The sequence below is a fragment of the Nannospalax galili genome, unplaced genomic scaffold (assembly GCF_000622305.1).
Source record: "Nannospalax galili isolate Female #2095 unplaced genomic scaffold, S.galili_v1.0 scaffold305, whole genome shotgun sequence".
In the NCBI taxonomy this organism is placed as follows: Eukaryota; Metazoa; Chordata; class Mammalia; order Rodentia; family Spalacidae; genus Nannospalax; species Nannospalax galili.
This window is the reverse complement of record NW_008356258.1, coordinates 11105320-11116346: the sequence shown is the minus strand read 5'-3', so window position 1 is coordinate 11116346 and position 11027 is coordinate 11105320. Positions and strand designations below refer to the sequence as shown.

The following is an 11027-nucleotide window of genomic DNA, read 5'->3' as shown; positions in this document are numbered from 1 at the left end:
TTGGGATCTTGTGTTGAGACAGACACCTGACTCTATGGAAAATGGAGGATTTATTTACATTTAATTTTTATTTTATGTATATATATATATATTGCCTGCATGTAGGTAGGTGCACTGCACTCATGTTGTGCAGTGCCCGCGGAAGTCAGAAGAGGGTGTCAGATCCCTTGGAACTGGAGTTACAGACTGTTGTTAGCTGCCACATGGGTGCTGGGAATTGAACCCAGGTCCTCAGTGCTCTTAAGTGCTGAGCCATCTCTCCAGTCCCAAATTTATAAATTATACAGCCATGAGGTTTAAAAAATTGAATAAAAAATTTCAGATTTACCACATCATTCAAAAAATCAGCTTGGAGAGATGGCTCAGGTGTTCAGAATACTTGCTGTGCAAGCACTGCACCGGACTTTAGATCCCACCACTCAAGAGAAAAGCACGGCCTGCGCATGCCTAGAACCCCAGCTCTGATGCGGGTGGAGACAGGAGGATGACTGGAGTTTGCTGGCTTGCTAGCCTAGCCAAAAACAAAAAATGAGTTCCAGGTTCAGTAAGAGACCCCACCCAAAGAAAGAGATAGAGGAAAACACCACATTCCCTCCTCTGGGCTCGGTGCACTACCACAGGCACACGCACATGCATAGACACATACATATGTATCACACCACACACACAAATCAGCAGTTTCTAAAATAACAACCCACTAACCACGCCACCTGTGGGATAGCGTGTCCCGAGGGGTATGAGGGGCGGGGCCTGCTACAGAGAGTTAGCTATGTACGTACGAGAGGGAGCTGTGAGGAGGAGCATTGGTGCCATCTTGGCAGCAGCGGGCGGCAAAAATGGCCCCGTGTCTCGCCCGCATGGACACGAGAGGGAGCATTTACCCACCTGGGGCGAGACCGCATGCGGGACAAAAGCTAATGGAAACTGTGGGCGGGCCGTGGAAGCAACCGGTGAGTTATATGGTTTGCTAATAGCACCAGGAGCAAGGGACCCTAAGAGAACTTGGGTGACAGATAGTAACATGCATTCTGTTGTATAGGACATAAAGGAACTGCTTCATCTAATTTGAAAATTCATATAAATAGTTCATGTTTGAAAGGTATCAATCACATATTTTTCTCAATATAAACTAAATTACTCAAGATCTTTCTCCTATATAACAACACAGCCATAGGATGTTACTTGTTACCTAACCAACTGTCTTCCAGAGATCCATCAGCTTTTCTTAACCCCAAAATCCCTATGCCCAAATATGATCCACAATTTCAAAAGACAAGGAAAATCATAGCTTCATTATATATTGGCACCAAAGCATTGAGCAGGGACATCCTAGATCTCTTGATTAAGATGTAGAATAAAATAAAAGCATGAAATGTACTTAAAAATAAGACACAAGAAAACATAGGAAGAGATTTTTAACCCTTGTTTCTTATTTAACTAACCCTTTCTTAAATCTAACTGAAAATTAGATTAATTCCCAGTATTAATTCCAAAATGACCTCACACTGGGATTTCTGAACTTGAACATTTTCATCTATAGTACACTTAAAATGTAAGTTTCTCAGGAATTTCCCATGCTCTCCCACAAAAAGCAACAAAATTCCAATGCTTGTCTTTCATTTCTTTATTTACAAAGCAAATTAATGAAACAGTGCTTCACTAACTCTTAGAGATAACTGAGCTGCACTTGTATACCTCAGAATGAGCAATCAATCCATCCATCCTTAGATAGCACAAAGAAAGCAACCTATGCCACTTTCACCTAAACACTGGCACTTCCAAAGTCTTCAGAAGTTCCACTGAATTAGGGCAAAATACAATAGGACAAGACCAAGCAAAACACATCAGTTCTACAAATTCATTAGTCACATTGCAAATTCACAAATAAACAGGTGTTAAGAAACCACACAGATTACAATACCTGGGATTTAGTGCATTCCTTTGAGCCGGAATGAAATGAGTGCCATAAAGGAGGAAAGGAAAAGAGGAACATAATCAGATGTGCTGCACTGCATGTGCCAAAACCAAGATCAGTTTACATCAGGTTAAGAATGCAGTACAGGATTGCTGCATACACAGTGCCCTGTGTTCTTTGGCCATGCACTTGAAACATACTTGCAGTCACTCTAAACCATTCCAAGTATGTTCATGAGGCCCTCTGAAATGAGCAATCTACCTCAGTACCACTGTGCTAGCCAATTTCTTTCCAAGACAGAAATTATTGTTAAGAACAAAACAACATGACTTAGGGCAGGTGAAGGATGGCAATTTCCATTTGATTCATTTTACCATGCCTATCAAATATTTAAAATTATTTGTTTTCCTCATAAAAATTGATTGTTTAGGGCGAACAAATTATATATATGTACATATTTACATACATACATAATTAAACACAACTTACACCTCAAAAAATAAAAACAGCATTCTGAATTATGACCATAATATTGCCAATCTTAACTCATTTAGTAAAATTTAGGTCAGTACTCCACATTTTAGTAAATCAATTATTAATAAAAAAGTTTTCATGTTAATATTGAATGGTCCCCAAAAGTATCTGTTGATCAGGTAATAGACTGTTAAAAAAAATACTTTTCAAAAATCCCATAGCAATACAAAAAAAACTGTACTTTTTTTAGAAACAGAACAAGAAAGGTGAGTCACTTATGGAAAGCTAGTAAAGCATTCCAAAGAAGACAAGATGGGACAAGGAAAAAGGCCATGAAGTGATGGTTCGAGTGTCACAGACAAGCCCATTAAATTAACCCCATCAGCTTTAACGCCGAGAATCAGGTAATCCACATTCCTCCTTCATAGTGTGGAAACTAATTTGAGAAAACCATTCAAAGCAGAACAAACATTAGCAATATTAGTAGCAGGCCAAAATGTTACAATCTACTTCAAAGAATTAGTATTTACAACTTCTAATGCATATGTTCTTCTTCTGTGATGTTAATCTACACCAAAATATCTTTCTTTAATTAACGACAGTAACCAAAAAATTGTGTTTTCCCCTCCTTCCCTCCTTCCCTCTCTCCCTCCCTTCCTCCCTTTTTGGCTTGTTATGTAGCCCCACCTGGCCTGGAATTTGCTATGTAGAACAGGCTGGCCTGGGGTTTGCAGCAATCCTCCTGCCTCTGCTGGATTGCTGAGCACCACCATGCCTAGCTCCTTTCTGGCTTTACCAAGTCTCTCCAACAAACCAGCACAACTGTCTTTGTGATAAACCAAAAGCAATTCTTCCCCAAGAATTTAGTCAAATGATTCTACATGTTAAATTAAAACAGTGCATGGACTGGGCCAACAGCTGGTGGTCAAAACCACATTAAAGACTTAAATTCAGAGAGCGCTCAAGAAATAGAGTGAAATATGTGCATAAAATATATTACCTAAAGTTACTAAAAACTGAGTTAATAATGACTGTCTATATTTTTTCTACACATCTTACATTTGTGCATACCTGCTGAAAGAAAAACTAAGAAATGTGAAAGTTATCAAGTCAACTATCCTTTCATGCATCTGTTCACAGATTAATTTCACATAAGGATGACAATCTACACCATATGCACAGATAAACTATCTTTCATGTTATGATATATCATAAGATTTCAAGATACTGTGGTTTTGAAAAGGAGAAGAATGAGAAAAATAAGGCTCTAAACTAACTTTACAAAGCACTCATTATCTGTGTCTCGGTTTCCCTAAACATAAAAAAGAGTTTACTTATCAAATATTTACAAAATGATTAGCATGCTAGTGGGTCCACGCATTTAAGAGGACCTTTGATTCTTGTTAGGAGAAATATTTCAGAACATCTTCACAATGAAATTTTTGTAAAAAATCATTTCAAGTGATTATTATCTCAGTTCACTGCATTCAAAAAAACTCAGATAATATTTTCACAAGAGTATTAAAAAATCAAAAAAATAAAAGAAAGTTTCACATAACTACTTTTAAAATAAAAGCCATATATTATTCCAGTCATGGGAGGGGGGCACATGGAATGAGGCTAACATCTTGAATTAAAGGAAGAAGACTAAAAATACCAATTAAAATGTGGCATGCTTATCTCAAGACTTATCTTCAGAGAACAGCGAAAAAATAAAAGATTTTTTTAAGAAATAAAAAAACTAAACACTGTCTTTTCACATCTTATTTCAATGCTTTCTAAAAACTTTTCAGGTCAGATAATGTGTGCTTCCACCAAAAAATAATCAAAATGGAAATTTAAATATCTTTTCATAACCCCTCCCCCAAATTTAAGGTCAGTAAAATTTTTACATTTGTGTAACTTACCGTATGATAGCCTCTAGGTAAAGGTGGCTTGCCCACAGGGTAAGGGTCCACTGTGTCAATAATTGTTTGTCGTTCACCTTTCTGGTTGATTTTTCTAAATCTTCTTCGAGACTGTCTATGGGAGGCTTGACGTTGGAAATATTCTTCATTTTCATCCATATAGTCCACCTGAAATAAAACACCCAAGATATTTCATTTCCCCAAATGACATTCTACATTAATATTAGATGCAAAAAGAAACTTACAGTCTACACCCATTCATTGTACAGACATCTGTAGACAAACTAGACAAATGTTAAACAAGTTTGAACCTCTCTGAAGCTAACTTGGCTTTCTGTCACTTTTCTTCTATGAAGAAGCATTTTCAAGTTCCACTTAGAACAACATGGGTTACTCCCGAATTTCCTCTAGTTTTGACAGGAAGGTACTTGCAGTCGTCTTTGTATAGATTTATTAGTGAAAGAGCTCACAGGGTATTACCACATATGATGACTGCAACTACTGCTTGTCTTAACAATAGCACACACACACAAATCTGGTGCATTTGAGAAAATCTGTAAAACACCCCGGAATCCTGATGATTCAACCAACAATGTCAGCAGAGCACTCAGGAAACCAAAGGTTCCTCTTCCTACTTCCACGGCTTTGGTTTCTTTTTGCTTAAGTACTATTGCTTTAAAAAACAATTCCTCCTTTAAACATTTTAGAAGTGCTAATGAATACATTAGTAGAGAACAAGTTACTTTTTCCTCAGTTATATGACAGTGGACTGCTCACAGAGGCATGTTTAGACTCAAGACTATTCTCACACCAGCAAACTCACTAGTTCATGTTAATGCTGGCAAGTATTAAACACTCCAGAATTTCAAAGAAAAAAAAGTTCTGCAAAATTCAAAACCAGCACTAATGGGGGACCAAAATCTCAGTCTAGAGTGCTGGAAAGCCCAATTTTATCTGTCCACTTTTCCCAATTCTAAACTTTACCCATCGTCATCCTACTTTCTCACTTAGTAAATTTTCTGAAATTTGGCCAAAAGTTTTTATTAGTTTTGAAGAGGAAGTTCTTATTGCTGACAAAATTCCTCTCCTACCTCACAGGGGAAATCCCAAATCATCTCTAAAAAATAGATGCAGAGTTGCCTACCAATTAATTCAATGCGAACAAGAGGCTCCACCAGGACCAGTGGTAAGCCATCCATCGCTGCTTTAAGGTTTTCCTTCTCAGACAGTAAGATGAAGGAGGCCACCAAGGACTTCCACACCAAGCCTGAGTCTGGGCTGGGTGCTCCCCATCTCAGCTTAGGCTTGGTTACTGAGTTTTTAAAAGTAGAGTCAATTTTCCTCACCTAAAATCATTTTTAGCCAGTAACAAAGAAGTGCCATAGTTTTTTATTTAATGTTTTATAGAAAATAATTATGCTGCTAATCTCTTCTAACATTATGTACAATGTCTTATGTTAATATATGTTAAGGTCATACTACTGGTAGACAAACCCACTCAATATTCCTCTGGCTATCTTTCAATTAAAGGATTTCAAGTGATTATCTTATGTTAATTGTGATTCACATAAAATACCTAGCTCCATGCAATGGACACTCAGAGCCAAACCTCTGAGTTCAAGTCCTCCCAAATTTCAATTAAAAGATATTATCACAAAACTACAAAGTTCAAACACCAAAAACTAGGTACTTGCTCCTTTTCATCTTTTCTATCTCTTACATTTAATGGAGTTCTGTAATATAATATTATGATTATGCTCATACTCAAATTCATAATTATCAAGTAAATTTGTTATAAAAATATAATACTTATAAGTAGTTTGTGAAAGAATTTTTTTCATAAAAATACTTAAGGAAAATAAGAAGTCCTCAGAGAAATATTCTTACCACAATCATTTCAGAAGGCTCTAACACAATGCACTCACAGCCACGCCTAAAGCTTCCTGCAGAACGCTTGCCAAAACTAGAAAGGGTTTAAAAAAAAAAAAAAGTCAGCTGGGAACAGGTTCAGAGATTAAGAAACATGAATTATGAATTTAAGCCAATCTTGAAATAATAAAAAAAATTTCATTACAAAACTATACACTTAAGATGTCTTTAGTCATTATAACACAGAATGACAACAAAATATTCAAATTCCTATGTTTCAATCAGCTGTGCTTTTCTGGAAAACGCTGTTTTCAAATTAACAGTATAAATAAAGAAGAATTGGTTAGAAACATATTTTGTGTTAGACTTTAAAATCATTCTCAGGTGAAGTTTTAAAATATTCCAATAGAAATAAAGAATACTTTAACTGTAAACTATAAAATCAGAAAGGGGCTGGAGAGATGGCTCAGCAATTAAGAACACTGGTTGTTCTTGCAGAAGACCCCGGTTCAAATCCCAGCACCCACATGGCAGCTAACAACTGTCCGTAACCCTAGTCCCAGGGGATCCGACAGCCTCTTCTGACTTCTGCGGGTGTTGCATGACATGGGTGAACTTACCTACATGCAGGCAATACACACATACACATAAAATAAAAATAATAAAGAAAAATTTTTTAAAAATGTTCAGAAAATATATATTGTAATTATCCTCTTTTCTAATTTAACACGCTCAGATTAAACATTACTTTTATGTAGTGTCCTGGGTACAGTTAACTGTATTATATCATGAAATGTAAACTTTTCATTGTAAACTTAAATTGCAGCTAGGTAGAATAAAACACCAGAAACAATGTGTTAGTGTCGACTTGACACACATGGGTAGAAAGTGCCTCAATTGGTGAATTGTCTCCATAGGACTGGCCTGTGGCCATGTCTGTGGGGCATCTTCTTGATTATTGAGTGATGTGGGAAGGCCCAGCCCACTGTGGGTGGTGCCACCCCTGGGCAGGTGGGCCTGTGTTGTATAAGAAAGCAGGCTGAGCACTGGCCAGGGGAACAATCCAGTAAGCAGCATTCCTCCATGGCCTGTGCTTCAACTCCTACCTCCTCCAGGTTCCGGCCCTGAGTTCCTACCTTGGGCTCCTTGATGAACTGTGACCCAGGAGAAGTAAGCTGAATAAACCCTTTCCTCCCCAAGTTGGTATTGGTCAGAGTGTTTTGTCACACCAATAGAAGGCAGACTAGAACATGTAGGAAGTATATTTATTGTCTAAATTTTCAAATCAATTTATATTAAATGTCTTAAGGAAAAGATGTCAACTCAGGACTGTACTTCCCTAAATTTAAAGTAATCTAAGATGTGCACAGTAAGAAATCCTTCAAGACTCTGCCCTCCCTCTGATCTAGATTCTGTATATGAGAGAGAAACATTTAACATTTGTCTTTCTAAGTTTGGTTTTCCCACTTAATGTGATCTCCAGTTCCATCCATTTTTCTGCAAATGACAACAGAATTTTATTCTTCTTTATGGCTCAATAAAACTCCACTGTGCATACACCACAATTTTAAAAATTTACGCTGTGAGGAAAAAAAAAATTCTTCCAAATAATTTTATTGAGCACCATTTTCCATTAAGTGAATCAGGCATTTTGAGTGACTCTCTATGGAAATTCTTGTTCCTTTTATAAGGCCCTTTGTATCACAGTAATACACACAGAGTTTCATATGCTAGGAACCAAGTTGTGAAAACCAAGAGGAACAAAATAGGAAAGCCAAAATTTGGTTCTATTTGTGCTCTCTAGGGGTTACTTTAATCACTTTATATGTTGAATTTTATTCATTTATGTAGGGTTATCAATTAAGAATAGGCCATCAATTAAGCTTAAAAGCTGCTTTATGAAAATCTAAACCAGAACATGAGTACAGTTAAACACACATTCAGATATACATACTCAATCATACATATTATAGCATGTCTTACAAAGTAGAAAAAATTCTGCCAATAGGCCAGAGAGATGACTTAGCAGATGATCTAACAAGAGGACCAGAATTCACATCCCAGAACCTATAGCAAATGCTGGGTAGGTGTGGTGGCCCATGTAGTCCAGCTTTGGAGGGTAGAGTCAGGGGATTCCCTGGAGCAAGCTGGATAAGAGACTAGCTGAAAAAGAGCTCTGGGTTTGACTGAGAGATCTTCGCCTCAAAGAATGTGGTGGAAGAGTGATCGAGGAAGTTCTTGACATCAGCCTCTGGCTTTGACACACAGGAGCACACATGTGCCCATGTATCCCATGGACTTATACGTGAATATGCATACACATAAACATGAAAAGAAAAAGGGAGGGGGGGGAATCTCTGCTGAGAAAAATTCAATAAATCTATTCTCTTAGCTATATTATTTCTTGTACAATTAAAATGGCCTTAACTTTTAAGTGTTAGTTTTTTAACTATTAAATTCAACCAAATTCTGTAATTCTTCCAAATACACATAAAATATTGTTTCTGGTGTTTTAGTCTCCCTAGCTGCAATTTAATTTTTTACAATGAAAGTTTACATTTCATGATATAATACAATTAACTGAAAACAATTCTGATGTGTTAGTAAAATAGGTTTCACACTACCTTTCTTTTGATCTTATTACATGACTAGGTAAAATATACATATATATGTATATATATATTTATATTTAAGACATTACCAAATGATGTAACATCAAAATATCAGACTGTATGAATGGGGTTGCTGTCAGGCCAATGTCAAAAGTGTAATTAGCAAGTATGCGTCCTGGGTTTCATCGCCAACACTTGTGAGATTCTCATTTGTCATATTTTATTCCATCATGGATCTAAACAATTTTATAAACACAAGGATTGGCTCTTTTTTCAAATATAATGCAATAAAGAAACATAAATATCTGTAATATATACAATGGTCCTGTAATCCTTTGGGAAAAAAGAAAAACCTGCTACAACCGAGGTATTTATGAACTTTAGCAACTAAAGGTGGCAATACCAACATCAGCAGGCCACATGGTCATTTCTCGTACGCAGAGTTATTGTACGAACTTCCCACTTCAGAATTTAAGCTGCAAATTCTCTTACCAACAAGGACTTAGTTTACAGAACTCTGTGGCTAGGAAGCCATACTTTGAGTTGCATTAACACTGTTACTCTGGGGATGCAAAGTTCACATTCCATAAAATGTGCTGTAAAAAATATCCCATGGGAGTCTGTAGGAAGGCAGCTGCAGTAGAACCTGACGAATTCTGCCCAGGTCCTCTAGAAGCTGTCAACAGGGGAAACTAGAATTCTTCACCAGATTAACTTCTTGAATATGGTGAATGGTAGAGGCCAGCAACCCCAGAACACATATGAGCAAGCAGAATCTTTTTATCAAACATAGCCAGCTTAGCGGAGGAGATGGTTTAGTTGATAAGAGTGCCTGCTGCAAGCAAAAGCACCTACATTAGGATCCCTAGCGCCCATCTAAAAGCCTGTAACTATGGCTATGAGTCTACAACCGAGTCAGACAGATCTTCGGAGCTGGCTGGCCAGAAAGCCTGTCTCAGAAAATAAGGTGGATATTGATCAGGGAAAACACCCAGCACTCACTTCTGGCTTCATACATGTACACACACACCTACAATTACAAGTGCAGACACCAGATGTACATATGTATGTATACACACACACACACACACACACACACACACACACACACACACACACAAAGAAATCATAGCCTGAAACCCAGAAGGAGAAAGCCTCAGAGGAGCCAAAGTGTAAGTCATGAATGCACAGTTAGACCTGAACCTTTAAGACAGGGTCTCTGAGCACTCTTTGTTTACTAGGAGAAAGGGAGTGGGGTGGAGACAATGAAGGAAGGAGAGAGGGAGGGATCAGCTAGAAAGTCATTAAGTCCACAGAACACTTGTTTCTCCTGATTCTTAAAATATATATATATATACATATACATACATAAAAGTACATAATTACTAATTATGTACCCAGTTTTAAAAATTATTTAATCAAGTTCTATAAAAAATATTCTGAAAAATCCTTTTCTAAAAAACTAGGTTTTTTTTTTTTTTTTTTTTTTAACAAAAGTCAAATAGACACCTGGAAGAGGCTCAGTCCCCCAGGGAGCCAATCTCTTAGACATTTTAAATGATTTAGTAAAAAAAAAGATGAAGGTTTACATTTTAAGACAGGAAAAGAACCAAAACTCCTAAGAACCAAGTACAAGCCATTTTACAAAGTTTTAAGTAACAGAACATAGTAGAGAATCTAATATGTACAATGAAAGGTTTCATATAAAAATTGATCACGGTCTGGTGAGGTGGCTCAGCAAGTTAAAGGTGCCTGCTGCCACGCCTGACAACCTGAGTTCAAGCCACAGAACCCACATTGTGGAAAGGAGAGAACAGACACCCACAAGTTGTCCTCTGACCTCTAGACAGATGCTGTGGTACACATATACCATCCTTCATCGCAGTAAAAATGCAAAATAAAAATCTGGCTACTATTATGTTAAATAATAAATTTCCATCACTCAACATCACAAATGTAGGACAGGAGAGATGGCTTAGTAGTTAAGAGTATATACTCTTCTTGCAGATGACGTAAGTTCACTTTCCAGCACTGACACTGGGCAGGCACACAACTGCCTGTAACTCCAGCTCCAGAGCTCTGGCCTCTGCAAGCAACCATACTCATGTGCACATACCTCCCCCCAAAACATAAACACATATACAAAGTTAAAAATAAAATCTTTCTTTAGGTTACAAATGAAAACTAGAAGTTTCTGAAGGCTAGCAGGGTTAAACATTATACAATAAAGTGATAAAACAAATCTTACAA

At 37.2% G+C, this 11027-nt stretch overlaps 1 protein-coding gene across 8 annotated transcripts in view; it reads right to left on the bottom strand.

The window, feature by feature from the left end:
- The window catches only part of Rapgef2 (Rap guanine nucleotide exchange factor 2), a 299442-nt gene that overhangs the window by 147235 nt on the left and 141180 nt on the right, over positions 1-11027 (bottom strand). For 6 of the 8 annotated variants that reach the window (XM_017803518.2, XM_029556717.1, XM_008854327.3 and 3 more), the window contains 3 exons: positions 6184-6259; positions 4297-4464; positions 1922-1939 (listed from right to left, as the gene is read on the bottom strand). In XM_017803518.2, coding sequence (XP_017659007.1) covers positions 1922-1939; positions 4297-4464; positions 6184-6259 — 262 coding nt within the window. The remainder of the gene's footprint in view (positions 1-1921; positions 1940-4296; positions 4465-6183; positions 6260-11027) is intronic. The other 2 variants (XM_017803519.2, XM_008854328.3) reach the window with 1 other exon arrangement.